Here is a 23,418-nt window from a genome sequence, read left to right as displayed (position 1 = left end):
CCCCTGCATCCTGACAATTGAGCTGCAATTTAGTATTTTCACTATTTGTCACAATACAGATGATGACTTGGTGTCAGGCAGGTTTATCCCAGCAACATCTGCCAAATATCTGCCCGCAAATAATGAGTTGGACCACCAATAGCATTTTTAAGGATTTTTTTTTTTTTTTTTGCTTCCACAATCGGAGCTGAAGCTTCAGTTTTCTTTTACCGGGGGTATTGATTTTTTTTGATGGGTATATTAACAAAACCTGTTATGTTGTCCTCCAAGCTTCCTTGCCATTTTTTAAAATTGAGGTTACCCATATCAAAACCACTCTCTCTAGCAGGGTTAAGTAAATTGGCTACACCACAGGTTTATTTTTATCATGTCAAATTTTATTTGGCTAACAATGTATATGGTGCAATTCATTATATAGGTCCACCAATTTTTTCCAGCACCCTTTGTTCCAGAGCCTTTCTGGATTATCTATTGTGTCAGACAAACGAAGTTCACGGCCTTGGGGGAGCCAATAAGTCAGCTTTGGGAATGTATCTGCCAGCTCTGCCCAGGCTGGAGTCCACAGGTCGATAAATTCAACCGCCGATTTGCGTGAAAGCCCCGATGAGGTAGAGATAGAAACATGGAAAATAGGTGCAGGAGGAGGCCGTTTGGCCCGTCGAGTCAACACCGCCATTCAATGTGATCATGGCTGATCGTCCCCAATCAATAACCCGTGCCTGCCTTCTCCCCATATCCCTTGACACCACTAGCCCCTAGAGCTCTATCTAACTCTCTTAAATCCATCCAGTGACTTGGCCTCCACTGCCCTCTGTGGCAGGGAATTCCACAAATTCACAACTCTCTGGGTGAAAAAGTTTTTTCTCACCTCAGTCTTAAACGGCTTCCCCTTTATTCTAAGACTGTGGCCCCTGGTTCTGGACTCACCCAACATTGAGAACATTTTTCCTGCATCTAGCTTGTCCAGTCCTTTTATAATTTTATATGTTTCTATAAGATTCCCCCCTCATCCTTCTAAACTCCAGTGAATACAAGCTTAGTCTTTTCAATCTTTCCTCATATGACAGTCCTGCCATCCCAGGGATAAATCTCGTGAACCTACGCTGCACTGCCTCAATCACAAGGATGTCCTTCCTAAAATTAGAGACCAAAACTGTACACAATACTCCAGATGTGGTCTCACCAGAGCCCGATACAACGGCAGAAGAACCTCTTTACTCCTATACTGAAATCCTCTTGTTATGAAGGCCAACATTCCATTAGCTTTCTTCACTGCCTGCTGTACCTGCACGCCAACTTTCAGTGACCGGTGTACAAGGACGCCGAGGTCCCGCTGCACCTCCCCTTTACCTAACCTAACCCCATTGAGTAAATAATCTGCTCCCTTGTTTTTGCCGCCAAAGTGGATAACCTCACATTTATCTATATTACACTGCATCTGCCCACTCACTCAACCTGTCCAGGTCACCCTGCAACCTCCTAACATCTTCTTAACATCCTCTTCACAGTTAACTCTACCACCCAGCTTTGTGTCATCCGCAAACTTGCTAGTATTGCTCCTAATTCCCTCTTCCAAATCATTAATATATATGGTAAACAGTTGCGGCCCCAACACCGAGCCTTGCGGCACTCCACTCGTCACTGCCTGCCATTCTGAAAAGGACCCGTTCACTCCTACTCTTTGCTTCCGGTCTGCCAACCAATTTTCTATCCATATCAACACCCTACCACCAATACCATGTGCTCTAATTTTAGTCACCAGTCTCCCGTGCGGGACCTTATTAAAGTCTTTCTGAAATTCTAGATACACTACATCCACTGGCACCTCTTCATCCATTTTACTTGTCACATCCTCAAAAATTCCAGAAGAATAGTCAAGCATGATTTCCCTTTCATAAATCCACGTTGACTTGGACTAATCCTTTACTGCTATCCAAATGCCCCATCATTACCTCTTTAATAATTGACTCCAGCATCTTTCCCACCACCGAAGTCAGGCTAACTGGTCTGTAATTCCGTTTTCTCTCTCGCTCCCTCCTTGAAAAGTGGAATAACGTTAGCTATCCTCCAATCCACAGGAACTGATCCTGAATCGATCAGATCTGCTGCCTCACTCAGCCCTGCGGCTCCACATTTTCGAGCGACTTCTGGGGGGTGGATTTTGCCCTGATTAAAGGAGGGGCTGGACAACCTATACTGTGTTTCTCTGCACTGAGAAAAGTGCAATTCATAAAACTGAGCTTGCCAGGGTTATGCTTAAATGCACAGGAAGATATATCTCATGAGAGGTTTATTTTGTTTATGTCAAGTCACTCAGTTGGCCCTTGTGAATTTTTAAATTATACAACAACTTTAGTTTTTAGATGTGTTCAATTCACAGTTCGTTCAAAAAAACAACCTCTTTTATTCATCTTGCTCTTAACAGATTCTTCTTCCACTCTGTCATTGAGTCACAGCACAGTGGTTCAAGACCATTTCATTCTTCTGTATTTCAGTCCTTTTGAAGTTGCTCTATTTTTGCTCCAAGTCATTGGTTGGTTCATATATAAAATCCAATGGAAGAATTTCCAAGGGTATTTTAACCAACTGATCATCGTAGGAACGCAAAGTCCAGAGTTTCTCCAGTTCATAGATTTCCCTGGTTTCAGGTAGCATAAAGTGTACAATGATGTTCCCTTAGTAGGTGAGGTGAGAAGGAAAAAGAAAAGCAATATCAGATAAAGATTACATCATTATACATTCCTTACAATACTCCAGTCAGCACACTGAAAATTACGCTACTACTTTTTAACCATATTCATTATTCCAATCAACCCCTTGTATTGTACTTATTAAAGAAAATAGTCACATGACACCAAAGCTTATAATTTATATATTGAAATAGTAAATACAGATAGATTGTGGGTTGTTTTCCCTAAATAAGTCCAGTGCCTAATCATAGGTTTCAAGCCATGGGCAATGCTTTAAAAATAACAACTCAATCTCCAAATGATGACTATAGTTGGGCTACTACACCTGCAGTAAGTTAAACTATGTAGACAAACATTAAAGGCAACAAACTAAGACCAATTCGTATCAGGCACTGAGGGTCCATGCACATTAACCTCCATTCCTAGTCAATGGCCAAGTATCAAATAAATTATACGTAGGTTTCATCAAGATGTGTGGCAAATTAGTTTTGACAATGACAATGACAATGTCAAATTGGATAGTTATATGGATGGGAAAGGAATGGAGGGTTATGGTCTGAGCGCAGGTATATGGGACTAGGGGAGATTATGTGTTCGGCACGGACTAGAAGGGTCGAGATGGCCTGTTTCCGTGCTGTAATTGTTATATGGTTATAATTGGACTGACCCCATCTGGAAAGGCCAAGAATAATCTCCACAAGACTACTGGGTATACTCAACAAGCCAGAAGCTCAATACCATCGATCAGATGCCATACAACTGTGGCAAGGCCTGAATCCAACAAAATTAACTGAAAATGGGGAAATGAGTACTGACCATGATTAATCTCTACTGAATGAGCCAATGCTTTCCATGCCCATTTTAAGCAGGCAAACAAAGCTCCACCAGGGTGTGTGCTTCATTCCTCACTGGCACTGACCCATCCATATCAGATCTGCTTTCACAAGGGTAAACGCTCAACGCAGCTGGCCCGGATGGACCCTACAATAGTGCGCCATATTCTTAGATGATTTTTCAATCTCTCACATTAACAATCTACTGCCCCCCATTTGCTTCAAGAAAACCTCCGTCATTCCAGTCCCCAAGAAAAGCTGGAGTAACTCAGGGGGTCTTCTTCTTGCGTATGGCATGCACAGCCTAAAGTTATAGGTCAACTTGTTCTATTTGATTGTGCACACCGGGTTGATTGCATTCGTCGAAACAGGGCGGACCACGTGAAGGTTGCAATCTTCCACCCCACTCGGGGTCAGGTTGTATTCCTGGAGAACATGGATTGGCAAGGTCAAACCCCTTGCATATGCAGTTTGTTGCTATTACACAAGAAAAGTAAAGTGACTTATAACATTGACACTCTAGGTCCAACATCAATCATGATGAAGTACTTTGAAATATTGGTAATAGTATCTCTTGGTGTGTCTTGTGTGGGGGGTGGTGGGAGGGGGAAAGGGGGGAACTGCTTTTGGTCGCCCCCTCGACGGAGAGGCAACTTTTTCCATGTCTCCCTCGCAGCCTAACAGCTTGGATTGGAGCCTGGAGACGGGCCCGGAGCTTCAGCAGGGGGCAAAGTGTGGACTTTTCCATCGCGGAGCGGGTGAACCCTTGCCGTGGGTCGCCAGAGAGGAGAGCTCCAATTGCTGGCCCGTGGACTGTTACATCCTCAAGCCACGGTCTGCGGAGCTTCTAGCCACGGGCACGGCGTGGACTTACCATCCGGTGCCTGGGATCCCTCGCCGGGGGTCGCGGGAGAAGAGCTCCGACAGCCGGCCTGCAGCCTATAACATCCTGAAGCCGCACTCTCCAGTAAGAAAGCGCCGATTCGGGACCTCCAAGCCGCGGAGGGTGTTTGACCGTTTCGACGTAGGAGTTTCAATCATCCCGACGAGAGGGCCTATACATCGGGCTGTTCGTAGCGGCGACTACGGAGGGTTCATGGCCCCGACCATGGGTTAACAAACAGGTGGACTGACTGAACTTTGTGCCTTCCACCACAGTGAATAATGCTGTGGTGGATGTTTGTGCTAAATCTTATTGTGTATTGTGTGTTCTTTTTAAGTGTATCGCTGCTGGCAAATTCATTTCACTGCACCTTCGGGTGTATGTGACAAATAAAATTGACTTTGACTTTAGCCTACATCTATACCAATCAGGCAGGACAGTGGCACGGCAGTAACGTTTCTGCCTTACAGCGCCAGAGACCCAATTTCAAACCTGACTATGGGTGGTGTCTGTTCGGAGTTTGTATGTTCTCCCTGTGACCATGTGTTTTCTCCAGGTGTTCCGGTTTCCTCCTACACTCCAAAGATGTATAGATTTATCGGTCAATTGGCTTCAGTAAGTTGTAATTTCTCCCTAATGCGTAGGAAAGCGTTAGTGTACAAGTTGATCGCTGGTTGACGCTGACTCGGTGGGCAATTTGAAATTTGGAACAGAAAAAATCACATGTGGTTAAAGTACATTTTTATACATTTTGGTTTCACTACGTAGAAATTTCAGGGCACCATAATGTTTGGTTTCACAGGTGTTTGTAATTGCTCCGGTGTGTTTAATTGCCTCCTTAATGCAGGTATGAGAGCTCTCAGCATCTAGTCTTTCTTCCAGTCTTTCCATCACCTTTGGAAACTTTTATTGCTGTTTATTAACATGAGGACCAAAGTTGTGCCAATGAAAGTCAAATAAGCCATTATGAGACTGAGAAACAAGAATAAAACTGTTAACATCAGCCAAACCTTAGGCTTACCAAAATCAACTGGAACATAATTAAGAAAGAGCACTGGTGAGCTTACTAATCGCAAAGGGACTGGCAGGCCAAGGAAGACCTCCACAGCTGATGACAGAAGAATTGTAACTCTTATAAAGAAAAATCTCCAAACATCTGTCCAACAGATCAGAAACACTCTTCAGGAGTCAGGTGTGGATCTGTCAATGACCACTGTCCGCAGAAGACTACATGAACAGAAATACAGAGGCTGCACTGCAAGATGCAAACCACTGGTTAGCCGCAAAAATAGGATGGCCGGGTTACAGTTTGCCAAGAAGTACTTAAAAGAGCAACCACAGTTCTGGAAAAAGGTCTTGTGGACAGATGAGAGGAAGATTAACTTACATCATAGTGATGGCAAGAGCAAAGTATGGAGGAGAGAAGATCCAAAGTATACCACCTCATCTGTGAAACACGGTGGTGGGGGTGTTATGGCCTGGGCATGTATGGCTGCTGAAGGTACTGGCTCACTTATCGTCATTGATGATACAACTGCTGATGGTAGTAGCATAATGAATTCTGAAGTATGTAGACACATCCTATCTGCTCGTTCAAACAAATGCCTCAAAACTCATTGGCCAGCGATTCATTCTACAGCAAGACAATGATACCAAACATACTGTTAAAGCAACAAAGGAGTTTTTCAAAGCTAAAAAATGATCAATTCTTGTGGCCAAGTCAATCACCTGATCTGAACCCAAATGAGCATGCCTTTTATATGCTGAAGGGGACTAGCCCTCAAAACACACATAAGGTAAAGATGGCTGCAATACAGGCCCGGCAGAGCATCACCAGAGAAGACACCCAGCAACTGGTGATGTCCATGAACTGCAGACTTCAAGCAGTCATTGCATGCAAAGGATAGACAACAAAATACTAAACATAACTACTTGCAATTACATGACATTGCTGTGTCCCACACATTATGGTGCCCTGAAATGGGGGACTATGTATAAACACTGCTGTAATTTCTACATGGTGAAACCAAAATGTATAAAAATGGCTGTTATTAAAATCTGACAATGTGCACTTTAACCACATGTGATTTTACAAATCTCAAATTGTGGAATACAGAGGCAAATAAATAAATTATGGGTCTTTGACCCAAACATTACGAAGGGCACTGAAGCCCCTTGCAATTTGTGTCCAGTAAAAATAGATCTAATCCCTTGCATTACATTCCGCTCTGGATCACCCTGACAACACAAACACTTTGTCAGTACGCAATTTATTGACCACCGCTCAACCTTCAACACCATAATGCTGAATAGGATTATGACTAAACTTCTGGACCTTGGCCTGGGGTCTACATCAGCAACTGGCTTTTGGACTTTGGCTAACAGACCTCAGTCCTAGAATTGGTCATAACATTTCTCCCATCCTGACCCTCACAAGTGCTGCTATTCAGGGTTGTGTGCTCAGTCCCCTGCTTTACTTCCTGTCGACCCATGACTGTGGCCAAGTACAGCACCAACTTGATCTTTTAGTGACACCACTGTTGTCGGCCACATCAACAATATGAGATGGAGTAGACTTTAGATGTTAGAGGTACGGTGTGAAAACAGGCCCATTGTGGGAAGGGAAATGAAAGTGTTTGGCAACTGGGAGACCAGGTAAGTCCAGACCTGAGCAAAGATGTTCAGCAAAATGATCACCCAGTCTACGTTTGGTCTCGCCGATGTATAAGAGTCCACACTTTAGACAACGGATACAGTAGATGAGGTTGGAGGAGGTGCAAGTGATGTACCTGATGCAAGACTAAAGGTAGACTGGGTGATCGTTTTGCTGAACACCATTGCTCAGTCCGCCTGGACCTACCTGACGGTTGCCAAACACTTCAATTCCCATTCCCACACTGACCTTTCTATCTAGGCCTCATCCATTGTCAGAGTGAGGCTAAACGCAAATTGGAGGAATAGCAACTCTATTTCGCTTGGGCAGTGGTATGATGTTGATATCTCTAACTTCAAGTAACCTCTGCATTCCCTCTCTCTCCATCCCTCTCCCACCCAAGTCGCATCAACTTCTCGTTCTCACCCAGCAAACAGCTAACAGGGGCCTGTTTCCTTTATCATCATTACTTTTTTGCATATCTTTCATTTATTTGTTCTATACCTCTCTACATCACCATCTATATCTCTTCTTTCCCTTTCCCTTTCCCATGACTGTCAGTCTGAAGCGAAATGTCACCCATTCCTTCTCTCCAGAAATGCTGCCTGTCCTGCTGAGTTACTCCAGCATTTTGATTCTATCCTTGGTTTAAAACAGCATCTGCACTTCCTTCCTACACAATTTCATTGCACTTGGTGTATATGACAATAAACTAATGTGAATCCGGGCCAGTTAGTTTCACTCCAGCTACTTATTGTATGGCCACATGTATATCAAGTGTCTGTTCTCGGGATTCAGCTGACTTCCAAACCCCCAGATCTGGTTCTACAGTTTATATCCAAGAACATTCAGAACAGGATTTTGTAATTGTTTCCAACTACACACTGTTTAGCTCGACTCTAAGTAACCTGCAGCCGGAGTCTACACCAATAGCAGCAAAACATATTATTTCAATGCCTCATATGAAGGACAGAAAGTATGCTTATCGTTTACAACTCCCCAAAGCTCTCCATATTTTTCTCAATTCTGATATCAACTATGAAGAGAGGAAATGTTTAGAGGGACATGAGCCAAGTGCAGGCAAATGGGACTCAGTTATATGGAGCATCTTGGACAGCAAGGACGAATTGAATCGAAGAGCCTGCTTTCAATGCTATATGACTATGACGCTATTCAAATAACAATGCTAAAAAGATTAATAAAATGTAAAAAAAACATGCAGACTCACCAAAATCTATGCACTTCCAATCATCGGTATCTTTCCCTTCAATGTGAACATGGTAATTCTCTTCTCTCTTCAAGTGTTTATGCTGAAGAATAAAAACAACCATTCATTAAAAATTCAATTATATTACACAGATAAAGAATGCTGGGTGACTTGGGACAGGTTGGGGGATTGGGCAGATGCATGGCAGATGAAGTTTAATGCGGATAAATGTGAGGTTATCCACTTTGGTAGCAAAAACAGGAAGGCAGATTACTATCTAAATGGCGTCAAGTTGGGAAAAGGGGAAGTACAATGGGATCAGGGGGTCCTTGTACATCAGTCTATGAAAGTAAGCATGCAGGTACAGCAGGCAGTGAAGAAAGCGAATGGCATGTTGGCCTTTATAACAAGAGGAATATAGGAGCAAAGAGGTCCTTCTGCAGTTGTACAGAGCCCTAGTGAGACCACACCTGAAATATTGTGTGCAGTTTTGGTCCCCTAATTTGAGGAAGGACATTCTTGCTATTGAGGGAGTGCAGCGTAGGTTTACAAGATTAATTCCCGGGATGGCGGGACTGTCATATGTTGCGAGAATGGAACAGCTGGGCTTGTATACTCTGGAGTTTAGAAGGATGAGAGGATATCTCATTGAAACATATAAAATTGTTAAGGGTTTGGACACGCTAGAGGCAGGAAACATGTTCCCGATGTTGGGGGAGTCCAGAACCAGGGGCCACACTTTAAGAATAAGGAGTAAGCCATTTAGAACGGATACGAGGAAACACTTTTTCTCACAGAGAGTGGTGAGTCTGTGGAATTCTCTGCCTCAGAGGGCGGTGGAGGCCGGTTCTCTGGATGCTTTTAGGGCTCTTAAAAATAGCGGAGTCAGAGGATATGGGGAGAAGGCAGGAACGGGGTACTGATTAGGGATGATCAGCCATTATCACATTGAATAGCGGTGCTGGCTCGAAGGGCCGAATGGCCTACTCCTGCACCTATTGTCTATTGTCTATATATAACTGAAAGAATAAAATAATCCAGCATCATCTCAGATCTGCGCTTTGTGGGAACATTAGCCTGAAATGTCCTCGAAGGGGCAAAACACCTGCACTGCAGTTTTCTTATTTAGCTGATCTTACCTTGAATAAATGTCAAGGAATTCCTAGGTTCAGGTTGATTGGCGAGATCATAGAGACAGAAAATGCTGGAGTAACTCAGCGGGACAGGCAACATCTCTGGAGGGAAGGAATGGGTGACGTTTTGGGTCGAGACCCTTCTTTAGATCCTACAGAAGTGTTTTGATGGCAGGTTGCTTACTGAATTCAAGTAATGCATATGTGTATAAAAGTCCTGATTATTAACAGATTTTATGACTGACATTCACAAACATTCAAAACTACTGAAGACTAATCCTGCTATTAAATTTAAATAATGAAACATATTTACATTTTACTATATCATGACATTTTGGTAGAACAAACCAGGCCAGGACACACAGAATAAATGATAGGGCCTGAGGGAACGGTTTAAAACAGAGAGACCAAGGGGTGCAGGTACATAGTTTCATGAATGTGCTGGAACAGTTGGACAGGGTAGTGAAGAAGGCATTTGGCACACTACCCTTTGTTGACCAGTATGTTGAGATGTACAAGATGTTGCCAAGACACATTTGGAGTACTGTACAGTTCTGGTCACCCTGCTGTGAGAATGAGTCCATTAAACTGGAAAGGGTGCAAAAAGGATATCCAAAGATTTAACCAGTCTGGAGGGTTTCAGCTATAATGAGCTGTAGGATAAGCCGACTCTTTTTCCCCCAGGTGTAAGAGGCTGAGGGGTGACCTTACAGATGTATACCAATTCATGAGGAGCATAGATAAGGTGAATAGCCACAGTCTTTACATCAGGGTAGGGAAGTCAAAAATTAGAAGGCATATGTTTAAGGTGAGAGGGCAAATACTTTTTTAAAAAAAGGATGTATGGGGTAACATTTTCACACCTGGGAGTGATGTCATAGATTAACACAGTATGGAAACAGTCCCTTCGGCCCAACTTGTCCAACATGTCCAAGCTACACTAGACACACATGCCTGCACTTGGTCTATATCCCTCTAAACCTGTCCTATCCATGTACAGAGCTGCCAAGTTTTGTCAGAGCATTTCAGTATTCTAGTACCTGAAAATCAGTATTTTGCTGAAGAAGTCAGTATTTTTACACAGTGCTGAAAAATGTTTTTTTTATGTGTGGTCACACCCATGTAAGAGTACAAGAATGCATAACTTTGCTACCTGTTGACATGTCTTCTACACACCTTACTTGACAGTGCATTCATTGCCATCTCTTTGTATACTTCTGTTTGAACGGCTGCTTCCTGCTTTAGCACTAGGAAGCCATTTTGGAAGCCTCCCTCTCCCTCCCTCGCTCTCTCTCCCTCCTTCCTCTCTTTCCCTCCCCCTTTCCCTCCCTCTTCCTCCCTCTCTCCTTCCTTTTTTTCTCCCTCCCCCTCCTTTTCCCTCTCTCCTTCTCCCTCCCTCTCTCCTTCTCCCTCCTCGAACAGTCTGTGGCCCATAGCGCTATGTGTAAAGGCAATAGCGCTCCAGCTGGTAGCGCTATAGTTAGAACCCTTAGTGCTGTCGCGCTAAACTGACGGCGCTGTTTAAACCTGTAGCGGGACAGGCAGATCAAAGCTTACAAAAATAATCATCCAGATCTTGAAATTTAAAATACTAAGATTTGCTATAAGATCTGCTATAATTTTTAGTTACAGTATGACTTTTTATATCCTTACTTTTTTTAAGCAGCAAGATGAAACAGGAAGTCGGGCCGATTTTTAAAAAATCCGTATTTTACAAAGCAAATCCGTACATCCGCATTCTTATCGTATTTCTGTACAAAATATGGAAAATCCATACTTCTTGACAGCTCGGCATGTACCTGTCCATCTGTTTCTTAAATGTTGGCATAGTCGCAGCTACAACTACCTCCTCTGGCAGCTTGTTCCATACACCCACCACCCTTTGAGTGAAAAAGTTACCCCTCAGATTCCTATTAAATCTTTTCCCCTTCACCTTGAACCTATGTCCTCTGGTCCTCGATTCCCCTACTCTGGGCAAGAGATTCTGTGCATCTACCCGATCTATTCCTCTCATGATTTTGTATACCTCTATAAGATCACCGCACATCCTCCTGCACTCCAAGGAATAGAGACCCAGCCTACTCAACCTCTCCGTATAGCTCACACCCTCTAGTCCTGGCAACATCCTCGTCAATCTTCTATGAACCATTTCAAGCTTGACAATATCTTTCCTATAACATGATGCCCAGAACTGAATACAATATTCTAAATGCAGTCTCACCAACGCCCTATACAACTGCAACATGACCTCCCAGCTTCTATACTCAATACTCTGACTGATGAAGGCCAATGTGCCAAAATACCCTTTGACCACCTTATCTACCTGCGACTCGACCTTCAAGAAACCATGCACCTGCACCCCTAGATCCCTCTGCTCTACAACACTCCCCAGAGGCCTACCATTCACTATGTAGGTCCTGTCCTTGTTAGACATCCCAAAATGCAACACCTCATACTTCTCTGTATTAAATTCCATCAACCATTCCTCAGCCCACCTGGCCAATCGATCCAGATCCTGCTGCAATCTTTCACAACCATCTTCACTATGTGCAAAACCACTGACTTTTGTATCCGCAAACTAGCTAATCTTGCCCTGTATGCTCTCATCCAAATCATTGATGTAGATGAGTAAAGATGACAAACAATAACGTGCCCAGCACCTAACCCTGAGGCACACCTGTACAAGGAACAAACTGCCAGAGGAAGTGATCGAAGGTGGGTAAGCTTTGGAGGGATGTGGGCCACCCAGGGAGGTGGGACTAGCTCGGTTAATCAGCTTGGCCAGCATGAATAAATTGGGCTAAAGAACATATTTCCATGCTGTATTATTCTGTGACTCTATAAGATCACCATAACATTGCCTCTCTATTTACTGCTCAGCTGTTTTCCATTGAAATAATTGGAATTGAAAGAGGAAGTCTTCCTAACATATTAAACTGGGTAACTGCAGGAAAGTGGCACTCCAAGAAGAGGAATATGCACTGGGAGCAACTATGATGACCCACTGTTAGATTGTTCATGGCCATTCCTAAATATAAAATATACATCTTAAAAAAATCCTGACAGCTAATTAAGGAAATTTCAGCATTTTTCAAAAAAAATGCTGCTAAAGATGTGTAAACGAGTCTTTCCTCAATTTGTACATAATTCATAGGTCTTTCTTAACTTGCTCTTGTGGATAAAGTTTCATTTATGGTTAATTGCCAAAGGAATGCTCTTGAGAATTGATTTCTATTAGTATAATGAAAGCTCATGCAAGCTTTGATGTTAGAGTATTTCATGCCAGATTTCTGTCCTGTTTGCCAAGCACTGTAAATAGACCTGCAGTCGGTAGTTCTTGGAGAAGGGTTCCTCAAATCTGATTTCTCTTAAAACAATGAGGAATGGCAGATAATGGCACCAGCTACATTCCTGGCAATACCAGTTCAATTCCTCAAATATTTATAAACCTGCGTGGTTGACAATGTAGAGAGTTGAGAGCCTTAGCAGCAAGATTTTCCTAAGTTAATAGGAACAGATAATGGACACAGAATGCAGCTTCTAGTCAGGCACTTATTTGGGTCATTTACAAATTGTGAAGCTATGCGTCATATCCAAAGTACAGATCATTAACATACATTAGAAAGTTCAGCGATCCTACTATCATCCTCAGATGAATACCAGTCTGCAAAACAACCGTTCACCATTTCACTCTTTACTTCCTATCTCTTAATTAATTCATATTCACACTGCCAGTGCTCCTTTTATTCATGGACTTTGACTTTGCCATAAGTTGTGAGGCCCACCAGGAGGAAAGATGAAGGCATAAATGAACAGACGAACAGCATAAATTGCTACTATAGTGAACGGGAGGCCAAAGTCTCAACAGTTCAGTTAGAAAGTAATTCATGAAGGCTTCGCATAATTCCTTTGTTTTTAAACCTTATTGAACTATTTTTTTCCTTTGGCTGGTAGAAAATCCAAGTCATACGGGAAGGAAATGGAGATTCAAGATGGTGTTGCACTGCAATGTGGAGAACTATTTTCTGCACTCTGCATTTCCCATTTGCTCTATCTATTGTACTTGAGTTTGACCTGATTGTGACCTACATATGGTGTATCTGATCTGTTTGGATAGCATGTAAAATAAAGCTTTTCAGTGTACCTCAGTACACGTGACAATAATAAACCTCAACCTGAGAAGTGCGAGAGATAGGCTACGACATTGATCAGGAAGAAAAGGTGGGTATAGGAGAGAACTTAAAGAAATTGAGGGCAAAGTGGGACCATTAAATATGACAAATAAGATTAAGGAGAATCCGAAGGCATTGTGAACGTATCTCAGAAGGATATGTGTAGGAAGGAACTGCAGATGTTGGTTTACACGACCAGAAACATCACCCTTCCTTCTCTTCAGAGATGCTGCCGGTCCCCCTGAGTTACTCCAGCATTTTGTGTCTATCAGAAGGATATACCTGGCTATGTGTGGAACCAGGGGATGTGGGTAAGGTCCTGAATTAATACTTTTCATTTGCATTCACCAAGGAGAAGGACATGGAATATCGTGAGTTTGGAGGAGGTACCTTGATAATGTGGAGCATGTCACTATTAAGCAGGAGGAGTCATTAGATGTCATGGAACTCAAAAGAGTGTATAAATCCACAGTGATCGATCTCAGGATGCGTTGGGAAGCAAGGGAGGAGATAACCCGGGATCTGATAGGGATTTTTGGCATCTTTATTAGCCACAGATGAGGTACCATAAGAATGGAGGATAGCTAATACTTTTCCTTTATTTCAGAAGGGCAGCAAAGACAAGCCAGGTCACTGCAGCCAGTGAGTCTTAGGTCGATGGGAGAAATTATTGGAGAAAATTCAAAGGGATTGGATTTATGTACTTTTTTAAAAAGTGGGTACTGGTCATGGATAGTCAGCATGGCTTTAAGCGGGAGAAATCCTGCATCACTACTTTGAGTTTTTTGAGGCGGTAGACAAGAAGAAAGCACAGCAGTAGACTGTCTACATGGACTTCACCAAGACATTTGACAAGGTCTTGCATGGTATGCTGGTCAAGAAAGTTAAGGCATAGGGGATTCAAGATGAGCCGGGTAACTGTATCTAAAATTGGCTTGGTGATAGGAGGCAGAGGATAGTGGCAGAAGACTGCTTTTCTGAATGCATATTCTCCTTTAATTTTGTGCACCTATGTCATATTTCCCCTCAGCGTCCTCTGCTCCAAGAAGAACAAATCCAGCTTACCGAGTCTTGCCTTGTAATTGAAATTAAAACATTCCTTCATTCACAGGCTATATAGCAGGAGTGTGATAGAATAATTTCAATGTCCGAGGATGAGTGCAATTCCAATTATGCTCAAGAAGCTCAAGTGCATCCACAACACATTTGGTACACAACGATTACACAAAATACCATTGCAAGATGCGTTGGTGCAACTTCCCAATGCTTCTTAAGAGGTGCCACTCAAACCTCCAGTAGTCTGGCATGAAAAGGATAGCAGGTACATAGGAAATATATAATGTTCAAGTTTCGATTCAAGGTACCATCCTGAAACAATATTTACACAATCTGACAGCATTCTGAAAGTGCCATCAAGAAGCCAAGTCCCAGCAATTTGTAATATACAGTAATTTGTAGTCGACCTAATAATGCGCATATCCAGCAGAAATATATAGTACACAAAAATGCTGGAGAAACTGCTTGGGTCCTTGAATGGAGTCGAGGGAGGAGGTAAAGCGACAATGGAGTCGAGGGGGGAGGTAAAGTGACATACAAGAAGTAAGAGACATACAAGAAGTAAGAAGTAAGAGAGAATACAAGAGGTAAAGAAGATACAAGGACCCAAGCAGACGTTCCAGGTGCGACAGAGGTTCACCTGCACCTCCTCCAACCTCATCTATTGCATCCGCTGCTCTAGATGTCAGCTGATCTACATCGGGGAGAGCAAGCGGAGGCTTGGCGATCGTTTTGCCAAACACCTCCGCTCAGTCCGCATTAACCAACCTGATCTCCCTGGTGGCTGAGCACTTCAACTACCCCTCCCATTCCGTATCCGACCTCTCTGTCCTGGGCCTCCTCCATGGCCAGAGCGAGCACCACCGGAAATTGGAGGAACAGCACCTCATATTCCGCTTGGGGAGTCTGCATCCTGGTGGCATGAACATTGAATTCTCCCAATTTTGTTAGCCCTTGCTGTCTTCTCCCCTTCCTATCTCTCCCTCAGCCCTCGGACTCCTTCTCCTCCTTTTTCCTTTCTTCTCCCCTCCCCATCAGTCTGAAGAAGGGTTTCGGCCTGAAACATTGCCTATTTCCTTCGCTCCATAGATGCTGCCTCACCCGCTGAGTATCTCCAGCATTTTTGTGCACCTTCGATTTTCCAGCATCTGCACCTTCATAAACAGCAGAAATATATTATGTGCATTGTTTATCCTATGTGCAACATATGCTTTAACTGACCAAAGATTAAAGAATTTGAGTTCTGGTTAAATATTTTGCTTGGGATAATATAAATTATTTAATTTTAATAAAATAACAAACACCTAAGTTTTAGAATGCATTTTCTGCAAAAATGCATTTTAATACATTGTCAACAAAATTAAAAATGTCAGGATGAATGCTACAGAAGGTGAACTTTAACTTATTTGCCTAATCATAAAACAAAACTACATCAGGGTTTGACTTTTGGAGGATCATAATTCACAATTAAAATATCAACAAAATCTAATTATACCACTTACCACTTTTACTGCATACTGTGCCATGGCTTGTAAATGTCTTGCAGAAGTTCCACTTACAACAATAAAATAATCAGCATACTTTATTTCTGTAGGAAGTTTGATAACGCATATTTCGTTGGCATTTTCTTGGCGTAACAAAGCCACCAAAACATCAATGTTAAACACTGGCTGGTAAATAGAACCTAATAGAAAGCAGAGTATATGTTTAGTCCATCACTGCCCATTTCTTAGAAACATTACTTGAAAATAGCTCAGGAAACTTTTGTCTAATGTACAGTGCATTCAGGAATTATTCAGACCCCTTCACTTTTTCCACATTTTGTTACGTTACAGCCTTATTCTAAAATGGATTACATTCTTTTTTTTTATCATCAAACTACACACAATACCTCATAATAAAAAAGTGAAAACAGGTGTTTAGAAATTTTTGCAATTATAAAGATTTAACTGAAATATCACATTTACGTAAGTATTCAGACCCTTTGCTATGACACTCAAAATTGATCTTCGTTGCATCCTGTTTCCATTGATTGTCCTTGAGATGTTTCTACAACTTGATTGGAGTCTACCAGTGGTAAATTAAATTGATTGGACATGATTTGGAAAGTCACACACCTGTGTATATAAGGTCTCGCAGTTGAGTGCATGCCAGAGCAAAAACCAAGCCATGAAGACGAAGGAATTGTCCGTAGACCTCCGATACAGGATTGTGTCGAGGCACAGACCTGGAGAAGGGTATAAAACAATTTCTGCAGCATTGCAAGTCCCGAAGTGCACAGTGGCCTCCGTCATTCTTAAATTGAAGAACTTTGAAACCATCAGGACTCTTCATAGAGCTGGCCGCCCGGCCAAACTGAGCAATTGGGGGAAAAGGGCCTTGGTCAGGGAGGTGACCAAGAACACGATGGTCACTCTGACAGAGCTCCAGAGTTCCTCTGTGGAGATGGGAGAAACTTCCAGAAGGACAACTATATCTGCAGCACTCCACCAATCATGCCTTTATGGTAGAGTGCCCAGACGGAAGCCACTCTTCAGTAAAAGGCACATGACAGCACGCTTGGAGTTTGCCAAAAGGCACCGAAACAATATTCTCTGGTCTGATGAAACCATAATTGAATTGTTTGGCCAGAATGCCAAGTGTCATGTCTGGAGGAAACCAGGCACCGCTCATCACCTGGCCAATACCATACCTACGGTGAAACATGGTGGTGGCAGCATCATGCTGTGGGGATGTTTTTCAGTGGCAAGAACTAGGAGACTAGTCAGGATCGAGGGAAAGATGAACGGAGCAAAGTACAGATAGATCCTTGATGAAAGTCTGCTCCAGAGCGTTCAGGCCTCAGACTGGGGCGGATGTTCACCTTACAAAAGGACAACGACCCTAGGCACACAGCCAAAACAACACAGGAGTGGCTTCGTGACAAGTCTGTGCATGTCCTTGAGTGGCCCAGCCAGAGCCCGGACTTGACCCCGATCGAATATTTCTGGAGGGACCTGAAAATAGCTGTGCATCGACGCTCCCCATCCAACCTGACAGAGCTTGAGAGGATCTGCAGAGAAGAATGGGAGAAATGACCCAAATACAGGTGTGCCAAGCTTGCAGCGTCATACCCAAGAAGACTTGAAGCTGTAATTACTTGGCAAAATTTTCTAAACACCTGTTTTCACTTTTTTATGATGAGGTATTGTGTATAGAATGATGATTTTTTTTTTTAAATGAATGTAATCCCTTACATAACAAAATGTGGAAAAAGTGAAGGGATCTGAATACATCCTTAATGCACTGTGTATTTTTCAGTAATCACAATGGCTGATACAACACATTGCAAGGATTTCCCATTACACAGACTGCCTACTTTTATTGAAATCCATGGTCCATTTCTTCCCAATCTCAGCCCTCTGGCTCAATTTTTAATGATTAAGGTCAACTAATTTGTAGTTCTCTTGATCGGTGTATCCTCTTCCACTTCATCTAGCCATAATTTAATCTGTGCCAAGCCCTGCTCACTTTTCACAACACTATACTATTGCTCAGTCACACTTCACCTGCAATTTTCAAATGTTGATTCTTAAGCTCCAATCCCTTCATGTCTGCATCTCCCTCCAGTAACTTCAACCCTCCAGTAACTGTTTTTTTTAAATTGGCTGATTTTGCATACCCTAGTCCCCTTGCCCCATTATTAATTCCTTTCAGATGTCGTAGATATTTCTGAATTAATTCCCTAATCAGTTCAGCTTCTTTACGCCCTCCCCCCTCTCTCTCTTTTTAAGACTCTGACTAAACCAATCCATTTGACCATTTTAGTCACACATAAAAAACATTGACACTGACAAACATTTTTGTACGTGTCAATATGTCTGATTTGTGAAATAACATACTTCCACATTGAAAGTTAGATCTAAATACTATTACTGCTGAAATCCTTTCGACTATACAGTAAACCCTCATGTAAACGGACCATGGGGAGGGAGGGGAATGGTGTCCGTAAATGCTGATTGTCTTCAACAACCCAGTAAGGTATCATCATTGTATGTGGTTGAAATAAAGAATTGATGATGATGGTTAATACACAAAAGGACACAAAGTGATGGAATAACTCATCAGGTCAGGCTTTGGATAACATGGATAGTTGACGTCGGGGCCCTTCTTTAGACAGATTCAGTCGGCTGAGTTACTCCAGCACTTTGTGTCATTCACCTTAAAACTAGGCGTCAATGCCGCTGGTGTACACCAACGAGCTACTCCCATCAGCTACTCTACTGTCCGGCCGACGCGGCCCCTATCTTGGCCCATGCTGCAGCTCCTGACTGTCATATTCCTCCCTTGTTCCCCCTCAACAAGGTGCACCCGGCCACCGCAGGGTCCTCTCCCCTCCCCACCCACCCCTCCCCCTCAGCTGCCGATACCCTCCAAGGTGGAGCATGTCAGCCACTCTGGTGGAGAAGGAGAAGAAGCAGGAGGCAGTTGCGGTGATGGTAGTGGAGGGGAGGAGAGGAGAGGCCAAATGGACAGCCATGGGAGAAGGTGTATCAAGGAGGCGGAGGCGGCGGCGGCAGTGGAGCGGGGAGCGGACAAGGCGACAGGCCGCAAGAAGCAGCAGCCGGTGAGAAGGCAGGAGCCACATCATTACCAAGCGCATCCTGCTGGTGGTGGCGGCCCGAAGAAAGCGCTGCCCACAGGGGCTACAATGTGAGCCACAACAACAACTACCTAACCGCACCGGGCGATGGGTGAAGAAGGGCTCGTTGATGCACCATGTGAGTCGGGATGAGTCGGCAGGTCCATCTGTTAGAACCGATTTTTGTTATAAAGGGGTCTGCATTTTCTCTCAATATGCTTCCAATTATAACAAGGTAAGTTATTTTCTCTCATTTAATTGTTTTCCAATTAATAATACAATTGTTCAATTGTATTCAATTGCCTCTGCACCGTTCCCTTTTAAATGCCATTCTTTATAATATTTTACAGTTACAATAAGTTGTAAAATGCTAATAATTAACCCCTCTATTAACAAAGACCATAGAATAGTATTAAAGATAGACACAAAAAGCTGGAGTAACTCAGCGGGACAGGCAGCATCTCTGGAGAGAAGGAATGGGTGACGTTTTGGGTCGAGACCCGATTTTCCCAAGCCCTTTTGGGCCCCTTTTGTCCCTTCTAGTGTCCTGCTTAAGTTCTTTCCTCCTTACTTTATATTCCTAAAAGGCTCTGTCTGATTGCAACCTCTTAAACCTTGCACGCACTTACTTTTTCTTTTTGACCAAATTTACAGCCTCTTTGGTCATTCAAGGTTCCCATCCTTTGCCATCCTGATCCCTCCTCCCTACTGGAACATGCTGGTTCTGAACATTGATCAACTGGTACTTAAACAACTCCCACACGTTAGACGTGGACTTACCCAATATCAATTGCTCCTAATGTACCCTCCCAAGCTCCTGCCTTATCACAATGTAGTTTGCCTTACTTCAATTTAGCACCTTCCTGCATAGTCCAGTCTTCTCTTTATTCAAAACAATCTTCAAACTTATAGTGTAGGAAGGAACTGTAGATGCCGGTTTAAACTGAAAATCGACAAAATAAGATGGAGTAACTCAGCAGGTCAGGCAGCATCTCTAGAGGAAAGGAATTAATGACGTTTTAGGTCAAGACCCTTCAAATTTATAGAGTTGTAATCACTATCCTCAAAATGCTGTTTCACTGAAGCACCGTTCACCTGGCCAGGCTCATTTCCCAACACCGGTATGTTCCCTTCTCACGTTGAACCATCCACATACCGTTTCAAGAAAACCTCTTTGATACATTTCACAAATTCTGCCCCGTCGAAGCGTTTGGAACTGAGCAAGTCCCAATCAATATTGGGAAAGATAAAATCACCAACTAAGACAACTCTGTTGCTTTGTCATCTTTTGGTAATCTGTCTACATATCTGTTCCACCTTCAGTCTACCTATCTGTTCTAAATCTTCACGACTCAATGTTAAAATTTCCAACTTACTCTCGTTTACTTTTTGAAACTGTAAACGAGTTCCAACTCGTTTCTCCGTCTGTCTGTATTAGAATTGCCCATTACTGCTGTCAACATTTTGGCTGTGTTTTTCTTTATCTACAACTATAGCCTGCCCTGCTGGGCATATCCCACAGCCTATTAACAACAATTTTGCACCAAATGTTATTTCTTGGACTAAACATTATTCCCTTTATCCTTTCTCTGTACACAATGGATGGCTCAATTGTATTCAGTTCAGTTCAGTTTCATTTGTCATATGTAGGTTAACACAGGGTTAACGGTACAATGAAATGTGTTTGACAAGACAACGGGTCACCTCAGCAATGATATTACAAGGACATGTATAGTCTTTCCGCTGACTGGATAGCACACAACAAAAAGCTTTTTACTATACCTCTACACGTAACAATAAACTAAACTAAACACCAAACACAGTCAAAGCGAAGGAATCTGATCCTAACCACTTCATTGCTACATTTAATAAATTTGGTCTCATCTTATCAGTGATATTCCCTTTGTACTGCGTATTCTCCCCTCCCTTCTCAACCTTCTCCGTTACTGAAAACCAATGTTTTTCACTCTTTCACAATTCTGATGAAGGAACCCAGACATTAAATATTTCCCTTTTAATTGATTCTGCCTGCCTTGCTAAGTGTTCCCAGTACTTTCCATCCAAAACTTCTCAGTGAGGCCAAATATCTAGTTTGGCCTCACTGGAACAGCATCTAGTACTTCGCTTGGGCAGCTTACAACCCAACAATTTGAATATTAATTTCTCTAACTTCAACCCTTGCATCCCCTCACTCTCCGTCCCTCCCCAACCTTCGTTGTCCCTCCCCCACACCAGTTTTACTGTGGTCCGATACTGTCGACCCGAAACGTTGCCTATTTCGCTCCATAGATGCTGCCTCACCCGCTGAGTTTAGAAACATAGAAAATAGGTGCAGGAGGAAACCATTCGGCCCTTCGAGCCATTCATTGCGATCATGGCAGATCGTCCCCAATCAATAACCCGTGCCTGCCTTCTCCCCATATCCCTTAATTCCACCAGCCCCTAGAGCTCTATCTAACTCTCTCTTAAATCCATCCAGTGATTTGGCCTCCACTGCCCTCTGTGGCAGGGAATTCCACAAATTTACAACTCTCTGGGTGAAAACGTTTTTTCTCACCTCAGTCTTAAATGGCCTCCCCGTTATTCTAAGACTGTGGTTTCTCCAGCATTTTTGTCTACCTTCGATTTTGCAGCATCTGCAGTTCCTTCTTAAACACTGTGGTCCTGTTGAGTTCCTATCTGTATACTGTTATCAACCATCTGATCTGTTATCAACCATCCAGCAATGGCCTATTGTGTAGGAAGGAACTGCAGATGCTGGTTTAAAGACCCTTCTTCAATGTGTCAGCCTACTGTGTGCTTCACATCTTCTTATCGTTGCTTTTTGAATATCTCCCATTCATTTCTCCTGTGCCGTCTATATCTTTCGTCCCTCTCTCTCCTGAGTCTGAAGAAGGGTCTCGACCCGAAACATCACCCATTCCTTCTGTCCAGAGATGCTGCTTGAGTTACACCAGCATTTTGTGTCTATCTTTCCAAATATTAAACTGAGACTGCATGTCAGATGGAGGTAGAAAGATTCCGAAGAGGAGGATTACCACTGGTGTTCAACAACTATTTATCTCTATTTATTCCAAATCTATCAATCCAGTCATTAACTTCTCCAGTTGGGGTATCACTTACGCAGCACATACCGAAGTGCAATACCTCACACACTTAACAAGATGCCATGTTACCGAGCTGTTCTGCGCGTTAGTATTTGGTTGCACCCTGCGATTTACCTGGTTCCTCCGCCGTGCACCTCTCCATATGCTCGCTGCTGCAGTCCCGGGAACCCCGGACCCTGAGCCCGGGAGCGTGGTCGCCTCGCGCTGCCCGAGCCCGGGGATCTGGGCAGAGCAGCGCGCGCTGACCGGGCTCTCGAGCCGCCCGCAGCACGTTCCGGGCACCGCAGCCAGCGAGCGCTGCAAGAGCAGCGACCACCTTCATCATCGCCTGCAAACCACCCACCAGCACCAGGCCGGCCCAGGGGAAATCGCACTACACCAAAGATCCTATAGCGGAGCTAAAAGACCTTTGCACTACACTGCAGGAAAGACACGGACGGAAATACCATACAAGCTGTCGACCAGAAATTCAACCCGACAGCCAAGCACTGCGATTACTAACAGTTCCGGATTCAAACGAACAGAATTGCGACTTCGAAAAGAGGCGGACACATGACAAGAAAACCTGGAGCGAGATGGAAATTCATTCAATTTTATTTCTCAAAGGAAAATAAGAAATATAAACAACGTGCCTGGAGAACATGAAACTAACTTTAGAGTTGTGATATGGAAACGGGTGATTATGGTGGGACAGGAGCTTGGTGGAGGGTTGTGGGGAGATTGTAAGGGAATGACGTTGGGGAATCAGCTCTAGACTTCACTCGAACCTTGGTCAACTTGAACCTAACAACTGAATTCCAGAACCGTGTGAGAGTGTCTGCCCTGAGCAACAAGGCAGCATCGACATCAACAGTCTTGGTAAACCGAACTCAACAGGGATTAATAGGGCAAACGCTCCAATAGTTGGTTTCTCCTTGCACAAAAGAAGACATTTATGTTTGGCATTGGTCAACCATACCAACTCCAAGATGTTGCTGACCTAAACAACATTCAGATAGGCTAATAACTGCCAAGTAACATCAAAGCAGTGACCTACTACACAAGCAATGACGATCTCTACCTC

At 43.3% G+C, this 23,418-nt stretch overlaps 1 protein-coding gene across 1 annotated transcript; it reads right to left on the bottom strand.

Annotated features, from left to right (window-relative positions):
- Positions 1-2,273: 2,273 nt before the first annotated feature.
- Positions 2,274-22,824, bottom strand: malsu1 (mitochondrial assembly of ribosomal large subunit 1). The gene is made up of 4 exons (XM_033046378.1): positions 22,470-22,824; positions 16,130-16,311; positions 8,288-8,369; positions 2,274-2,675 (listed from the first exon to the last, which is right to left on the bottom strand). Exons 1-4 carry the CDS (start codon positions 22,678-22,680, stop codon positions 2,512-2,514), a joined length of 639 nt encoding a protein of 212 aa, XP_032902269.1. The 5' UTR covers positions 22,681-22,824; the 3' UTR covers positions 2,274-2,511.
- Between the last annotated feature and the right edge of the window lie 594 nt (positions 22,825-23,418).

Source organism: Amblyraja radiata, chromosome 2, assembly GCF_010909765.2.
Source record: "Amblyraja radiata isolate CabotCenter1 chromosome 2, sAmbRad1.1.pri, whole genome shotgun sequence".
NCBI lineage: Eukaryota > Metazoa > Chordata > Chondrichthyes > Rajiformes > Rajidae > Amblyraja > Amblyraja radiata.
This window is presented reverse-complemented; position numbering and strand designations above follow the sequence as displayed.

Bases quoted from the DNA above. Each gene is read 5' to 3' on its own strand.
- malsu1 (XM_033046378.1), bottom strand. From the start codon at position 22,680: ATGATGAAGGTGGTCGCTGCTCTTGCAGCGCTCGCTGGCTGCGGTGCC. The intron at 8,370-16,129 runs GTAAGTGGTATA...TTTATTCTTCAG, and splicing joins CACAGTATGCAGTAAAAGTG to CATAAACACTTGAAGAGAGA. The intron at 2,676-8,287 runs GTGAGTCTGCAT...TCACCTACTAAG, and splicing joins TTGGAAGTGCATAGATTTTG to GGAACATCATTGTACACTTT.